We start from the raw sequence: 18,239 nt of genomic DNA, 5'->3' as shown, positions 1-18,239 counted from the left end.
AAGCTGTAGGTTATATAATGTGGGTTAGAGGCTAGTGGGAATCTTGTTCATTTAAGGGGTTGGATCTGTATAAGACTCCTTCACAGTTCTTAGGATGGTGAAATGGCATATACCTTGATAGAATCAGAACCCTCTTGTATGGGGACTTGTTCAAGTTAGTGTTTTGCAGTCTGCTCATTCCTCACTAAATCCAGCAAGAAGTAGTACAGAAGAGGCATCGAGCAGGCCACTAATCAGTTGTTGCTTTAAAATCAGGGACCACCTTTTAAATTGGCCTGCTATTTGTTATTTTGTATGGCTCTTGGCTAAGAATGCTTTTTAAAAATTTTTAAATGCTTAAAAATTCAAAAGAAGAATAATATTTCATGGCATATGAAAATTATATAAAATTCAATTTCAGTGTCCATAAATAAAGCTTTATTGGAACATAATCACGTACATTTGTTTATGCATTGTCTATGGCTGCTTTCAGGCTACAGAGTCTAAGTTGAGTAAATCATATGGCCTGGAAAAACCATATGTTTGTTATCTGGTCTTTTACCAAGAAAAATTTGCCAACACCTGCTTTAAATAAATGGGAGCCTCCACAACTTACATTCATACAATTGGCAATTTATCTTCTTTATTCCTCCTTTCCTCAAATTAAGATGCATTTTAAAAATGCATAGGACTTAAGGGACAGTTAGCTGTCTATGTTGAATTAATATTTATCCTCTTAAACATTTAGGTTATTTTAGATGAATAAGGTAGGCAGTTGAAAAGCACAAATCTTTGTTTTTATAACTATTTCTTGCATATACTAAATTATCTCTTCTCATCCATCTTTGTTTTCTCCCCATGTAGTCGGGATTTCATTCTTTATCGCTATCCTGGCAGGCCTCCAACTCATGTCACAGATAATGGCTATGAAGACAAGGTAAGAAGATAAGTGAATGTTTACTAAAATAAAAAATTGAATGATGCTGCCAGTTTATCATTAAGAAATCATCCTTTTAAACCTAATTAATGAAAAAATAAGCACAGTCTAAAAGCCAAGCTTTTCTACAACTAGCCTTTTCCTCTCCAGTTAGTCAGCCTAAGTATTGTTAGCTATCTTTCTGAGCAAACCTGATCTTGTCACTCCTCTGTAATAGGAGAAAAACACCCAAAACCCTAACTGACTCTTCATTGACTAGAAGATAAGGATCAAACTCTGAAGCTAGACATTCAGTAACCTAAAGGGTCCCAAACCTTCTTTCCAGCTTCATTGTCCTTCAACCTTAGTATATCATGCGTCCAGAGAGTCCGACTTTCATGCTGTCTTTTCCTTTGTATCTCAAATGTTAATTCCTTTGAAACTTTACCAACTCCCCTGGAGTTGTTTCCTCCCTTTTTGTTCCCCTAGCATCACCCAGGTAAGTATAGTGTTTATCACCTTGTATATGTTTTCATGTCTGTTTCTCTCATTAGTCTGAAAGTTTCTTAAGTGCAGGGACAATGTGCTACTACTGCCTAGTAAGGTGCCTGGAAAATAGTAGGAGGTTGTTTGGTTGGTTGAGAATTCTCAGCAGGTAAACAGATTGTTTTTTAGCATACAGTTTTTCTTCCAAAAAGTTTTTAAGAAAAGCCTTCTATCCAGATGATTTGATTAGTGAATGTAGATTACACAGTATTTGAGTTTTGTCTTGTTTCATACCATGGAGCAAAATTCAGGCAGCATTTTGATGGTAAGATAAGACTAGATACTGGTAGAACTGTTAGAATGTTACAGTAATCTAGACAGAAGACCTGAACTAGGCAAGTGGCATTAGGAATAGAAAAGACTGAATAGGATGCAAGAGATAATGTAGAACATAAGTATAAATTGGGGCATGTTAATTATTTTACTGATGGTACTGCCAATTTGTTCAGTAAACATTAAGCCCCTGTAGTGTACCAGGCAGTTTACTGGGTTTTGGGGATACCACAATTAATACAGCAAAATCCTTGCCCTGTAAGGGCTTAAGAGGCTATGAAGACAGACATGTAAATAATTACAGTGAAGTGATATGTTTTATAATAGAACTATATGCCAAGAGCATATAAGAAAAGCCCTTCACTGTGCTTTAGGGAGTTTAGAAAGTTTCATGGTGGTTGTGACATTTAAGTGGAGTATTTTAAAAAATGAGTCTAACAAATATAAAGGGCAGTCTCTTCAGAGGAAATACTATATGCAAAGGCATAAAAGCAAGAGACCCTTTGAGACCCAAGTAGCTGGATGGGGGGAAGACAGTGCTGAAAAGATAGGCTAGAGCGATGTAGTAGGCTATGCCAATAATTTGACTTTTCATTGTACAGAATAGTCAATTGAAGCTTTTTTCCAGTATTTTATTATGAAGGTTTTTCAAACATACAGAAAAGCTAAAAGAATTTTACATTGAGCATCCATAAGCCCACCACTTAGTCCACTGCTAATATTTAATATCCTTGTTTTGTCACATATCTAACCACCCCTCTATCCATTCATCATTCCATCTTAAGTTTTGATGTATTTCAAAGTAAATTCAGACATTAGTATAATTGTCCCTAAACACTCAATTCAGATAAGCAAAGATGTGACATAATCAGACTTGTTTGAGGAAGAGGCGTGTTAGCTATTGTGTTTAAGCAACTGTACACAGCATTGTCTGAGATGAGATTTAGACAGTTAGATCTTTACCAGGAACCTTTAAACCTGCAGTTAATTTTTTTTCTCCAACATTTTATTCTGAAAATTTTCATACAGAGAGAAATTATAAGACTTGTATAGTGAACATCCATATAACTACCACCTAGTTCCTATAATTATACAGCTCTGTTTTCAAATGAGTCTTATACATTTTACAGAGATATTTTTGAGCTAATTAAGGGGAAAACATCACACATTGAGAACCATAAGAATACAGAAATGTAAGACCTTTTTAGTGTGTGCAGCCATGAGAATATCATGTGTAAGTCTCATCCATGCATATATATAGAGATAATACTTATCAGCAGTTGGGTATTTGCATTGCACAGGATACTGTATATATGTCTGATTTGGGAATGTACAAAGCGAATGTTAGTTTATATTAAAATTTAAGTATGGAAGAGCCAGGTGGCAGCAGGGTACTTTTGTTGTGTGACACCTTGCTTTGCCTGAAACTTAGTTGCTGTATCAGTTCAGGCTCCTAAGATTTATATTTGAATTGTTTGTATTTTCAAAAATGACTTTATTAAAAGCAGTGAACATTATTAATAAGCTTTGCATAAAATATATTTTAGAGCAAATTTTCGAAGAAATAAATACCTAGTACCTTTCACCTTTTTAGCTGACTTAATTCTGCATTTTACATAGTTATCCAGTGTCAAAGTGAATGCTACCGGAAACTAGCCATTTTCACTCAGCCAATTTGTTCTATCTAGAAAGAGTAGAAAAACACTATATTTAAAAGAAAATGAAACCTGTATCTGGAAATGTAGAGTGAAAAGTCAAGTTTCTGTTCATGCTTTTCAATCTCATGTGCTTCAAAGTAACAGCTATTAAGTTTGGGTGGGTATCCCAATTTCATTCTCTTTGTATTTATTCATTTATTATTTTTTATGTAGATGGGCTCATACTTAACATTCTTTCACTTGTTCTTTTCAGATATTTATCTCCATCAGTAATATAGATGTACCTTATTTTTAACTAGTTTACTGCCATTACATCCCGCCTTCCCACCACCAACAAACACACCACCCACAAGTATGTATGAGAAAATTATTATTTTATGTTGAGATACCACCAGGAACATAAAAGCCATCATGCTTAGTTTTGACTCTTCTAATCAAAATAGAACTTCTTGCCACTTCAATAGAGAAATTGTATACTCATCTTTGTTTTCTTTCCTGCTTATTTAGTCATCAGTTCTGGTTAGCTGGGTTCCTTTAACTAACTGCTTTTACTGACTGCCTCTGGTTATTAACCTTTCTTTGTTGGAGTTCCCAGTTCTTCTAGTCCAAAGTACAAAAGGCTTCTCAGCTCAAAATCTGCTCACTGTTCTTTTAGATTAATAAACTCCTTTTAAATGCAAATACCCCTTGGGGGTGGGTGAAACTTTGCAACTTAAACTTTATTGTGGGTTACTTTAGCTTGATACTCCCTCTCAGTACTTTGAAATGGATTATACTGAAAGAGTTAGAGTTGTGGTTGCAAAAAAAGACTAGGGAAGAATAATAGACCCGTGGTCAGAGAACTTGTTCATTGGGAGAAGTTAGCCCAGGGTGCTGTAGGAAAGTAGAAAAAAGAGTGCTTAGGATAATTTTCTGCCAAGAAAAATTGGTGACAACTATCCTCTCATAGATCACAGAGAATTGTCTTTGGTACCTCAGGTTGTTTCCAGAGATGGCTTCAAAATGAAATAGACTTAATCACTAAGGATTACATCCCTTACACAAGACAGAGGTTTTTGAAGAAAAAGTCAAAAAGGTTTTGGCCTGTTATATAAACAGATTTCATCACATGGAGCTAGGGGTCATTTTTACTGAAATAATTTGGTTAGTAAGCCTGGCCTTCGAATGTTGTTTGAAAAAAACTAGATATTGAAGGAATCAGCTAAGAAATTAACTCATTTTATAGCCATCTCAGTGCCTCAGTTCTTTAAGGAAGTCTCCTATATAGCATATTGATATATTGCTATTCAATATAGTGGATAACATTTTGAATAAATTGAATGAAATTCCTCCCCCCATAGTCTAAGTTTAGGGTATTTGACCTGTTTTCTCCATTTTTAGAAGTTAAGCTAGGTCGTTAGACTTCTGTTAGGCTTCCTATTCTATTTGCTCAATTTGTAAAAGTTCCCATCTTTTGCAAATTCGTAAATCAGGACTTGTGTGGTATATTATCAGGAATGTGATTGAGGCTCACAGTGTTGCCTTAGCAGTGATTTTAACCTTGACATTTAAAAGTCACTGTCTTACCTCCCTTAGCATGATAATCTCTAGGTCCATTCATGTTGCTGCAAATGGCATTATTTCATTCTTTTTTATGGTTGAGTAATATTCCATTGTATATATGTATCACATCTTTTTGGAAGTCAACCACATACAAAGATGGTAAGAAGGTTAAAAGACAAAAGTAGTAAAATATCTATATCCACAATAAGCATTAAGGGATACACAAAAAAGATGTAAAATATGATGTCAAAAACAGTAATCGTGAGCGAAGGAGAGTAAAAATGCAGGGTTGATAAAATGCATTTGAAATTATGAGATCAGCAGTTTAAAGTAATCATGTGTAAATGTATATATATATATATATATATATATATATATAGAGAGAGAGAGAGAGAGAGAGAGAGAGAGAGAGAGATTGCTATATATAAATCTCATGCTAACCACAAACTAGAAATCTGTAATAGATACACACACATAATAGAGAAAAGAATCCAAATGTAACACTAAAGAAAGTTATCAATTCATAAGGGAAGAGAGCAGAAGAAGAAAGGAACAAAAAAGAACTACAAAAACAACTCCAAATAATTAACAAAAATAAAAAAGGATGGAAAATTGTGTCAAGAACCTGGAGTAACTAAAACTCTAATATACTGCTTGTATGAGTGTAAATTGCACAACCATTTTGGAAAACTATCTTTTTTTTTAATTGAAGTGTGGTTGGTTTGCAGTGTTGTGTTAGTTGCAGGTGTGCAGCGGGATAATTTAGTTGTACATATATATGTTTTTTCAGATTCTTTTTGCTTATTAAAAAATTTAAAATAATAAATAAAGTCACTGTCAGGAAAATCTGTTTATGGCATACAGCTTTCATTTATCTGTATTTGGATTTTAAACTCACTTTTTCCCCAGCCTTATTGAGATTTGATTGACATGTATGCTAAGTGAAATAAGTCAAACAGAGAAAGACAAATACTGTATGATATCACATATGTACAATCTGAAAGTCACTTTTTAAAAAAAGTAAATTCATTTAGTTTATCAATTTCTGATTAGCAACTTAATTTCAAGTATTTCATGGTTGTAAGATGTCTAACATTCACTTAATTGTTCTATGTGTTTTTCTTTTCTTCAGATTCTACTCTGCTATTCAAGTAATGGTCATTATGATTCAGTGTACTCGAAACAATTTCAGTCAAGTGCAGCTGTTTGTCAAGGCATGTGAAGGCTTTATAAATGTTTGGGTGTGCTTTCAGGTGATTTGTTGCTGATCTTTAAATTGAGGGGCCCACCATAAATAGCCCTTTTAAAACTTTGTTGGTACCTATTGCATTTGTATACTGGGTTGTAGCTATTTTCACATTGTTATAAAAATTCTTATTTTGACAATTGGAGTTTTGGTCATTTTTTCCTTTAGCTGTATTATATGAAATTCTCTATAAAGATGTGTTTGTTGTGGATGAAGAAGAGTTGAAGACTGCAGTAGAGTTGTTTCGAAGTGGTTCCAAGAAGAACAGGAACAATGCTGTGACTAGCAGTGGGGATGTCCATATTGACTACAAGAGTTCAACTCAGGATAGGTAATAAAGGGAAAGGGGATGTCAGCTACAAGATCATCATGTTTCTGTGTATCATTTGAAAGTGGAAGGGACCTGGCAAGCTTATGACTTAGACAGTATATTTATATACAGTCATCTCTTGACATTTGCAGAGGATTGGTGCCAGGACCCCTGCAAACACCAAAATACTTGATGCTCAAGTCCCTTATATAAAACAGTGTAGTATGTACAGTTGGCCCTCTCTATATCCATGGGTTCTGCGTCCACAGATTCAATCAGTTCCATCCATGGCTGGTTGAATCTGTGGATGTGGAACCTGCTGAAATGAAGGGGCCAACTGTATATACACACACGTATGTATTTATGTATGCTTGTATGTACAGGGATATACATTTTTTAATGGGGGAAGAGAAGTTTTACCAAAAGGTATGTTGCATTGCGAAATGCTCAGGATTTGGGGGTTTGGTCCAAGTCAGAATCCGTTTTTTTTTTGTTTTTCTCCTATTAACCTGTCTTGTGTCAATTTTATTATTAGTCTAGCCACAAGAACTCAAGAGGGGTAGGGGGGAAATTTCCCCCTCCTGACACATATCTCAAGTCTGACTCCAGAATCACTTTTTTAATTGCTAGAAGAGACTTTGGAACTATAATCCCATGATTCCCAAACTTACATATGAATTACTTAGGGCACTTGTTAGAAAGGCAGATTTGGGGGCCTCCCTTCAAAATTGGAGGTCAGAGTAGGGCCAGGGATCTACTTTTTAAACAAGTACACCCAAGTATTCTGATAGAGGTAGGCCATGGAGCACACTTTGAGGGAAAAAAAACCTGATTCTAAACCAGCACCATCATTTTGTAGATGGTAACTGAGGTTCAAAGTGGTTACTTGACACATAACATCCAGCTAGTAGAAAAGAATCTCTCAGGCTAAAGGGGAGTTTTAGGAGCTTTTAGTGTCTGCCTTTGGTACTCATTAGGAGTATACATTGTGGCCTCTGAGGAAGCAGCTATTATTGAACAGATTTAGTCAAAAACTTTGAGATAATAAAGTAGGTGTTGTCTTATATTTCTCCCTGATTCTTCTGTCTGGAAATTCAGATAGGCTTGGTGCTAGTCAGATAATAACCTTGTCTTTTTGTTGTCTTGCAGTTCTATTTCTTGAATGTTTAATGCTTTTTTTTTTGATAAAGGGTTTTTTTTTTTTTTTTTTTTTTTTAAAGCTTACAATTGACCCTCCTGATCCAGGTGCAGAACCTGGGGTGGTGGAAGGCTGACCGTGAGGGACTTGAGAAACTTGAGGATTTTGATATCTGTCAGGGGTCCTGGACCCAATCCCTCATGGATACCGAGGGATGACTGTATTAAGGAATGCGGGGGGGGGTGGCAGCCATATATATCAGGGTAGAAGTTGCTTCATTCTTCACTGATTATTTGTCTTAAGAACTTGAGGCTTACAGAAACTAAAGTAGTAGGAAGGCAGGGTGTATTAGTTATCTGTTGCTGCGTAACAATATTTCCACAAACTTGGCAGCTTAAAACAACATTCTTATCTCATAATTTATGTGGGTTAGGAATCTGGGCACAGCGTATCTGGGTCTTCTGCTTAGGATCTCACAAGAATGTAATGAGGGTTTTAGCCAAGATTGAGTTCTCATCTGGGGCTTTGGGGGAGGATCCACATGGTTCTTGGTAGTATTCAATTCCTTGCAGCTGTAGGACTGAGAACTTCAGCTTTTTGCTGGCTGTCAGCCAGAATAACTCTCAGCTTCTTGCCACATGGGGTTGGTGAACATGTCTGCTTGCTTCCTTATAGTCAGCAAGAGAGAGAGATTGGCAAGACAGGCACTACATTCTTTTTGTTATATATATATTTATTTACTTATTTTTGGCTGTGTTGGTTCTTCGTTGCTGCATGCGGGCTTTCTCTGGTTGTGGCGAGCGGGGGCTACTCTTCGTTGTGGTGTGTGGGCTTCTCATTGCAGTGGCTTCTCTTGTTGCAGAGCACGGGCTCTAGGTGTGCGGGCTTCAATAACTGTGGCACGTGGGCTCAGTAGTTGTGGCTCACGGGCTCTAGAGCACAGGCTCAGTAGTTGTGGCTCACGGGCTTAGTTGCTCCGTGGCATGTGGGATCTTCCCGGACCAGGGCTCAAACCCATGTCCCCTGCATTGGCAGGTGGATTCTGAACCACTGCACCACCAGGGAAGCCCCCTACATTCTTATATAGTGTAATGATATACATCCTGTCTATTGGTTAGACGCAAAGTTGGAGGGAAATCATACAAGAGTGTGAACACCAGGAGGTGGGGATTATAGTGACCATCTTAAGATTGAGTCCCCACAGGAGGTATGAAATATAGGAGGTATTTGTAGCACGTACTTTAAAAAAGGAAGCATAAATGTAAATGCTGGGATGAAAAAAAAAGTATTTGCCTCATTTTTAGAACTGAGTTACTTTACCACTAGATGGTGGTATAGTCATTAGACTTAAGACTTAGCTACTGCATTTATATAAATCTCTTTGTTCTAAATCTTTTCAATTAGGACTGAAGAGTGGGGTGCCTGCTGCAATGTTGAAAATATACCAGAGGGGTACAATCAAGGAAAAGAAGAAGCAAAGGTTTGAGATCTTCTAGGGCAAATAATTTTCATAATCTTGGCTTGCAGTATCATAACTTAAACTAGTTAAGGTCAAATGGTCCATTTTAGTTATATGGGGTGGGGGAAGAGCTGATGTTTTCCTTCGTGTAAGTCTTGATCTGAAATGTAAAATGTGTGCTTAATGTTCTCTGAATTTTTGTTCCTATGGAATTGTAAGTTTTTTTCAAAGCTAACTCTGAACACTTGAGAAATTTCAGAAGCTGTTGTTTTCAAGTTAAAGTAATATTAGAAACCCAGTAGATATTTAGTTTGTAATCAATCTTCTGATGCTGAGGTTTCTTTTTGTCATTAAAGAGAGTAAGATTTATTCCTATTTTACACAGAAAATAGGTAGTAATCCTAGTTGGAGAAACAGGAGGAATTTTACCACCTGTATAGGTCTAAAATCAAGCAGACCTTCAGTTTGAGACTAGCTAAATAGGGCAAATACTACTAGAACAATCTCTGTGTATGCCCCCAAGTGCTGGTAATTTGGAAACAGTATGGAATACCATGAAATTCTATGAAAGCAGAAGAAAAAGATAATTCTTTTGGAAATTGTAGCAGATTTTGACCAAAATGAAGTAACCTTTTCAGATTTGTCTAGGTGTCTAGGGTACAGAAACACTTGCACCTCTCTATGCATATCAAGATGAGACTTGTTGAATAGCCCTGACTGAATCTTTAATTCTGGTCTGTGTTGCATTGATTTATGTATCTCCTGAGTTATTGGCTGCTTTAGACAATATTTCCCTTCTGCCATCTATAACCTTTTAGATTTCTGCATATTGCTTATTTAGACTACTGATTTTAAAAAAAACAGTAAAATTTATTGTGGCTTTTCTTTCTTTTTTTTAATGAAGGTTTATTTATTTATTTAGGCTGTGTTGGGTCTTCGTTGCTGTGCGTGGGCTTTCTCTAGTTGTGGTGAGCGGGGCTACTCTTTGTTGCGGTGCGCAGTCTTCTCATTGCTGGGGCTTCTCTTGTTGTGGAGCACGGGCTCCAGGTGTGCGGGCTTCAGTAGTTGTGGCACATGGGCTTAGCTGCTCCGATGCATGTGGGATCTTCCCGACCAGGGCTCGAACCCACGTCCTTTGCATTGGCAGGTGGATTCTTAACCACTGCACCACCAGGGAAGTCCTATTTCTTCTAATAAAGAAGGAAAGGCCTATATGTACATAGTTTTTAAAAAGGAAGAAAAGAACTTTATTTCTTCCTTCTTCATAGAAGGAAGACTTAAGGATGGTGAGTTTGTAACATGATTATTTTTGTTTTAGTCTCCAGAAAATCCATCAAAGATGCTCTTCCCTTATAAGGTGCTCAAAGCCCTGGATCCAGAAATCTATCGTAATGTAGAATTTGATGTTTGGCTGGACAGCAGAAAAGGTAATGAAACATCAACAGGATATTTTTGAATCCTGACAGATATAGGAGAATAATTTTGCAGATTTTTTTAATAAGAGGTGTTTTCAAACCACTGTTATTATTTTTTTTTTTTTTTGCGGTACGCGGGCCTCTCACTGCTGTGGCCTCTCCCGCCGCGGAGCACAGGCCCCGGACGCGCAGGCTCAGTGGCCATGGCTCACGGGCCCAGCCGCTCCGTGGCATGTGGGATCCTCCCGAACCGGGGCACGAACCCGTGTCCCCTGCATCGGCAGGCGGATTCTCAACCACTGCGCCACCAGGGAAGCCCCAAACCACTGTTATTTAAAAAAAAACACTTTTATATGTTTATATGGTACTTTTTAGCCTATTCAATACATGATTTACATCCAAAGGAGGAAACAAATAGGTATAGAACTGGAGAGGGATCTTTTAGAGTCTGATGTTCATCAGGGACTTCAACTGTGCAAAGACTGTGTGTCTTTAGATAACTTTAAGACTACCAGAAACTTGTAAGTGGAAATAAGTTCATCTTAAGTTTAATGTGTCAAGATTGCCCTCACTGATAGATGAATAGGTCAGGTGTTGGCAAACTGACCTGTGAATCAAATCCAGTCTGCCACCTGTTTTTGTATGGTCTGTGAGCTAAGAATGGTTTTTATATTTTTAAGTGGCAGGGAAAAATTAAAAGAACAGTGTATTGTGATACATGAAAATTATATGAAATTCACTTTTAAGTGTCCATAAAGTTTTATGACAGACTTGAATAATTGCAAGAGTCTGTATGGCCCACAAACTTTAAAATATTTACTGTATGGCTCTTTACAGAGAAAGTTTGCCAACCCTTGAAATAAGTAATTTTCTCTCCCCTTATAAGATAACTAAGTTGATCAAAGTAGGTCTTAAAGTTCTGCCATCAAGGTAGCCTTTAATGTTTCATATTCAACTCCTTGAACCTCGGTGGTGAACCTAGGTATAGTTAATAATCTAGAATGAGGTTAATACCTGTGGAACACAAATTGTGTTAATATCTTGAGGTTAATACCTTGTGGAACACAATAAAAACACAGTTGATCCTTGAACAATGCGGGTTCAATGCCGCTGACCCCCTAAGCAGTTGAAAATCCAGATATAATTTGTAGTCAGCCCTCAGTATTTCCAGTTCCTCTGTATCCTCAGTTCTACATCCTTGGATTCAACAACCTTGGTACTTGTAGTATTATTGAAAAAAATCCACGTATGAGTGGATACATGCAGTTCAAACCCGTGTTGTTGCTTTGAAGAAGGTACACAGTGGTTTTTTTTTTCCCCCTTTTAAAAAAATTGAAGTGTGTTACTTTCAAACTGTACCTTGTTGGTATATGACCAACTGTAAGATTACAACCTCCCAACTTCCACCTATTTGTGTTTTATAGCACAGAACTATTCTGGCAGGTCTCCTTAAATTGACCACAGGAATAACCCATCAAGAGTGATGGGGGTGGGGGGGGAGAAAAGAAAAAAAAAGTGACGGAATGACCCTTTAGGACATTTTCCCTCCAGATTTTAGCTTATAGTGGTAGCATTGTCAAAAACACTGTGATAAAAATAAATTAGAAAATGAAATGATGTAAAACAGCAAAGGAACCAGTTCAGTTGAGCTTGAATCTTCATTTTCTTTTCATAGAACTTCAAAAATCTGATTATATGGAGTATGCTGGGAGACAGTACTATTTGGGAGACAAATGTCAGGTTAGTTCCTTCTTTAAAGAATCAGTAATTTGTTTTTCTGAGATTGTGGTTTTAGTCATTAATATGAGTTCAACAAAACTAATTTACAAAATGCTAGGAATTTTTTTAATGTTTGGTTAAATTTTTTCTTTCTCTCTTTTTTTTTTTTTTTTTTTTTTTTGCGGTATGCGCGCCTCTCACTGTTGTGGCCTCTCCATTGTGGAGCACAGGCTCTGGACGCACAGTCTCAGCGGCCATGGCTCACGGGCCCAGCTGCTCTGCGGTATATGGGATCTTCCCGTACCGAGGCACGAACCCGTGTCCCCTGCATCGGCAGGTGGTCTCCTAACCACTGCGCCACCAGGGAAGCCCCTGTTTGGTTAAATTTTGATTACAAACTTGTGATTAGATGTAACGCTGTTTCAGCATGTGCTGCCTCCATTGAACTGGACTGCCAGTGTTGATTATCAACTGCTTTAATAATTAGATACGGAACTCCACTTGGGAGGAGAAGTAGTGTTTTTGTTTGGCAAAAGCCAGATCTGACTCAAGACTAGATGTGTTCTTACTGTCTCTTCCCTCTTTCAGGTTCACTTGGAATCAGGTGGAAGATATTATAATGCTCATATTCAGGAAGTTGGAAATGAAAGCAATTCTGTAACAGTCTTCATTGAAGAATTGGCAGAAAAGTAAGAATATAATAATTTGTTGAATTACTAAAATCTTTGGCTTTTGATGCCTTTTTGTAATATTGAGAATTACCAGGATGCTAGTAAGAGAACCAAAGTTATATCTGATACTGGCCTAAGATGACTTATCATGAGTTGTAAAAGCATATGGTGAAATGTGAAATTTCAGTATACCTATGCATAAATTTCAAAATCCTGGGTAATAGCCAACTTATTAGAAATACTAAGTACAACCGAATTCTGATATAAAACTATACTAACTGGAAAGCTAGTTTGCTAACTGAGCCTCTGCCAATATCAAGATAGGCTAGTCCATCTGTTCTCAAACGTTAACATACCCCAGAATTACCTGGGGAGCTTGTTAAAATACAGGTTGATGAGCTTCATCCCCAAAGTTTGATTTAGTAAGTTTGTGGTGGGGCTCAAGAATTTGAACTTCTAACAAATTTCCAGGTGATGCTAATGATGTTGGCCCACTTTGAGAACCATTAAAGTAGGTTATGCTGTCCTAACAACCAAAGACTCTTGGCAACTTAAAGTTCATTTCTTGCTCATTTAGCATGTTCATAGTAGGTCAGCAAAGGGGACCCAGGTTGACAGCGACTCTATCCAGACGTATGCTACCATGATCACAGGCAGGGAAAAAATGAAAACGTGACAAACCATGTGCTGGTTTTTAAAGCATCTGCTCAAATTTTACTGGTCAAAATAGGTTACATAACTAAGCCTAAAGTCAGTGGGGTGAGAAAATATAATCTTTCTTCAAGGAGAGGCAACAAATATTTGTAAATTAGTCTACCACAGTCTTTCCTCCTGTGCATGATATGTGCTACAGATAGCTGTGAAATTGTACAAACTGCTCTTAGGTTTTCTAACATAAAAAGAAAACCTCAATGAGGAAGCTAGTGTTAACAGGTTTAAGTAGAAAACACTTGAAAATGAAGCAGGAGGGATCGGGTATATGTATCAAATGAGAATTAAGTCTGTGTCGCAATGGCTTAATGGTGGTATCTTTACCTTTAAGGCATGTTGTTCCACTGGCTAACTTAAAACCAGTTACCCAAGTGACACCTGTTCCTGCCTGTAATGTTACACCCAGTAGGAAAGGAAGAGGTTACCAGAAAATTTCCTGGAGCTGTGTCCCAGAAATGGGTTTGTATGCTGAAGATTTTATTATTTTCCTCTTGTATTTACCTACATTGCACTTAAAAAAAAAAAAACGCTGGAACGTTAAGTCTTATTCTGGGTACAGTTTCTCAACTTCAGCACTACTGACTTTTTAGGATGGATAATACTTCATTGTAGGGAGCTGTCCTGTGCATTGTAGGATGCTTAGCAGCATCCCTGGTCTCTGTCTTCTAGATGCCAGCAGCATCCTTCTCCAAGTTATGACAACCAAAAATGTCTCCAGGCATTGCCAAATGTGCCTCAAGAAGGGGAGGGGAAAAATTGTCTCTGGCTGAGAACTACTGTTTAGGTGACTTTGTTTAAGCTTAAGGTGGAGTGGATTTTAAATTCTAAAACTTTAAGGGAAAAGATTTCTCAAAGAACTAGGAAAACACCTCATGGAAGCAGCCAGAGAAGCTGGAAACAGCCATATTAATATGTTTATTAATAGACATAATTTTTTGGATAACAGTAACATAGATGACTGGATGACTGACTCTATGTTTTGATGACCAAAGTTGCCTATACTAAAGGTAGTGCTGAGATGTCCATTGATACAGAAGTTACTTGCTGGTTTTGCCCTTCCAAATGAAAGACCTAGTACATCCTTTGAAAATACAGAAGTTCCTTCCCTGTATTCATATGGTTTTCCTAAGTAAAACATCTGAGAGTCTTAGACATTTGTGGGAGGCACTGGACCTTTTGCTTTGGTTTTGAAGCTTATTGCTTCTTTGTTTGCTTGAAAGCTATGTCAGAGATGGACATGAAGCAACGGAGGAAGACGTTCAAGAAAATTAGAGGGAAAGAGGTTTATATGACTATGGCTTACAGCAGGGGAGACCCCGTCCTCCCACCCAGGCTTCAGCACAGTATGCGTTATGGGCGTGACTCTCCAATGAACTACTCACAGACAGCTGGCGGTGTTACATCTAATGAACATTTTCATCCTCAACATTCATCTCAGGGACAAGGTCGGGGATATGGGATGCCCAGGTAGGTCTTAACTGACTTTGAAGATAATGTACATCTCTGTTTAGATATTGGAAATAATTCCTGGGCAGAATTACAGTAGAATTTAGAAATATCTTAATAGTTTAGATTTCTTTTATAATCTCTGCCTGAAGGGAGCATAGAGGATGGAACTGATGTATACTTAAATTCTTGTCAAATTTATTGAAGATTTGTATTCTCATAGTCTAGGAAAATATGATGGAGCAGTTGAAGGGATCCTAGAAGATAAAATGCCATCAAGCTGAGTGCCATGTGTATGGCACTGTGTCTGTCAATAATGAATAGGCCAAACCATAATGGGAAAGCATATAAAAAAAGAATGTATGTATATGTATAACTGAATCACTTTGCTGTACAGCAGAAATTAACACAACATTGTAAAGCAACTATACTGCAATTTTTAAAAAATGAATAGTCCTTATGTCAGTAATGAGGAAAGCAAAGCTCTATTCTATTTGGTCATTTTTAGAAGGATATGTTAATTCTATTTAACTACAAAGACTGACTACTCAAGCACTAGTAAATAACAGGTTCTGTTTTTTTTTTCCCCGTTTATTCTTAGGGATTCACCTCGCTTTATAAACAGGCACAACATGTCAAGCCCTAAAGTTGGTTTTTACCCTGGCCCGGGTAAAAGGTACTGCCAGAGCTATGATAACTTCTCCTATAGATCTCGGTAAGAGAATTTTAAGTGTTGAACATTAGAGAAAATGAGTGAATCTGACTTTGTTGCTGTGCAGTAAATATATGGACTAAATTTTTTTAAAGTGTCAACATTGAGATGTTTGAACTGTTATTTAGAAATTAGAAACAAGTTACTACCATATTTTATCTTTTTTTCCCCTTCTCATTCTGCAAACTACTTAAGTTCCTTTAGACGTAGTCACCGCCAGATGCATTGTATGAATAAGGAGTGCCAGTTTAGTTTTGTTCCAGAGAATGGACAGATGCCCAGGGGCTTGGAAGAAACCATTACTTTTTATGAAGTTGAAGAAGGGGATGAGACTGCTTATCCAACTTTACATGTAAGTAGGTCAAAATTTTACTCAAAAAGCTATTTACTTTTTTATTGTACTTTTTAAAGCGAAGGTAATATGGATACATTATAGCTGTTTTACAAATGACCAAATAAAGCCCCTCCTGGAAAACATGAGTTTTCATCTTAGAGATTTTAAAAATTGGAGAGAATGTTTTTTTAAGCTGTTCTTATAGAGGAGGAGTAGAGGTGGACAAATAATCTTGCCTGTATAAGTATGGGCTAAAATTTTCTGTTTTCTTGATCGTTATCTCCTCACATATTTTTGATTCTAAAGTAAATTTAAAATATTTATAGCTTTTTCTCTGACTATATGGGGAGAACTTCATGTGTATGTGTGTATCTCTTTGGTATAGAATCATGGAGGGCCCTCTACAATGGTTCCTGCTACTTCGAGATACCATGTTACAAGGCAAGGACATAGCTCAGGCAAACAGACTCTGAATTCAGAGGAAGGTGATGACCAGAGTGACAATGGTGAGTCAGTTACAGTTAAATGTTTTTTTTAAAGATGATTCTTGTGGTATTAGCACAACAGGGCTAAAGGTTTGGGAGGGGGGTCTCACTCTGTTCTGGCAACTCATTTTGAAAGAGTTATCAGTTCTTGTATCAGAGCTTGCTAGGTTTTTGAAGATGTTTTGGTATTTTTCAGAAAGACAGACTTCTATTTCTGTAGGCCACTACATTGTTAAAACTTTCAGCTCTCTGCATAGGTCTTCAGTGAGTTTTGATTTGGTGAGATTTCAGTATGGAAAAATATCTATTCCTTATTAGTGAGGAACTATTCATGTTGTCCTCACCATTTGTATAACTATTTTAGGCTTTTCATGTGACTCTTATTTTACAAGACTGCTATGAAATAATTTCGTTGCCCAAAGAAATCTACTTGCTCTATAAACATTACTATTCATTGAGTTCTAATGGCCATGTACTGTACTAAGCAGTTATATTTACAATTTAATACTTTATCATTCTGGGGAATGTGGTATCTTTATTTTATTTTATTATTAAAATTTTTTATAAATTTATTTTATTTTTATTTATTTTTGGCTGCATTGGGTCTTTGTTGCTGCGCGCGGGCTTTCTCTAGTTACGGCGAGCTGGGGCTACTCGTCGTTATAGTGCATGGGCTTCTCATTGCGGTGGCTTCTCTTGTTGTGGAGCATGGGCTGTAGGTGTACGGGCTTCAGTAGTTGTGGCGCGTGGGCTCTAAAGTGCAGGCTCAGTAGTTGTGGCGCATGGACTTAGTTGCTCCGCAGCATGTGGGATCTTCCCGGACCAGGGCTCAAACCCCTGTCCCCTGCATTGGCAGGTGGATTCTTAACCAATTCTTCCCACCACGGAAGCCCTTCTTTATTTTTTATATGAGGAAATTGAGGTTCAAAGGGTAAATGACATGGCCAAAGTCATACCTTTGGTAAGTGGCAGAGATTTAATCTTTTTTATAACAGCTTTATTTAGGTACAATCTACATACTATACAATTAACCTGACGTGTACAATTCAATGTTTAAAGTGCAATTCAGTGGTTTTTAGTATAGTCACAAAGTTGCATACATCACCACAATCAATTTTAGAGAAAGAAACCCTGTACCCATTAGCCATCATTCCTCATTATCCCCCCAGCATCCCCTCCCCCTGCCCCTAGTGGTAGGCAACCATCAATCTGTTTTCTATCTTAATGGATTTTCCTATTCTGGACATTTCATGTAAAAGGAGTCATGCAATATGTGGTCCTTTGTGACTGGCAGAGATCAATTTTGAATTTGGGTTTATCTGACTCTAAAGCATGTATACATGACCTTTATAGTTGTTAGAGTGCCTCTCATCATTGAGTGTGCTTTTTTTTTTTTAACACTTTTCTGTAAAATGAAATATGCCTACTGAAACAGTTCTGGAGGAATTGGGTGGATTAAGGAGGTGTGAGGCAGTCTGAATGATTTGACTTACTGGTCAGCATATTTTCTTGTGATATTCTTCTTTCTGCTACTTATGTTGGAGAAAATAGATTTTTCTAAGAATTTAGTGTGCATGCACGTGCCTGAGTATGCGTACTCTCTGCTCTTTTACTCAGGATGACCCTTTTACTTTTCCTTTTAGCACAGTGGGTATCTTCATATGTACTGTTCACCTATA

The 18,239-nt window shown here is 37.3% G+C and overlaps 1 protein-coding gene across 1 annotated transcript in view; it reads left to right on the top strand.

The window, feature by feature from the left end:
- ALG13 (ALG13 UDP-N-acetylglucosaminyltransferase subunit) overlaps positions 1 to 18,239 on the top strand; it is an 81,958-nt gene that overhangs the window by 25,092 nt on the left and 38,627 nt on the right. The window contains 12 exon segments of the mRNA XM_067023156.1: positions 844 to 916; positions 6,047 to 6,128; positions 6,329 to 6,491; positions 9,013 to 9,088; positions 10,386 to 10,494; positions 12,158 to 12,222; positions 12,790 to 12,890; positions 13,915 to 14,042; positions 14,804 to 15,050; positions 15,631 to 15,744; positions 15,937 to 16,093; positions 16,461 to 16,581. Of these exon segments, the coding sequence (XP_066879257.1) occupies positions 844 to 916; positions 6,047 to 6,128; positions 6,329 to 6,491; positions 9,013 to 9,088; positions 10,386 to 10,494; positions 12,158 to 12,222; positions 12,790 to 12,890; positions 13,915 to 14,042; positions 14,804 to 15,050; positions 15,631 to 15,744; positions 15,937 to 16,093; positions 16,461 to 16,581 (1,436 nt within the window).

This window comes from Kogia breviceps, chromosome X, assembly GCF_026419965.1.
Source record: "Kogia breviceps isolate mKogBre1 chromosome X, mKogBre1 haplotype 1, whole genome shotgun sequence".
Lineage (NCBI taxonomy): Eukaryota > Metazoa > Chordata > Mammalia > Artiodactyla > Physeteridae > Kogia > Kogia breviceps.
This window is presented reverse-complemented; position numbering and strand designations above follow the sequence as displayed.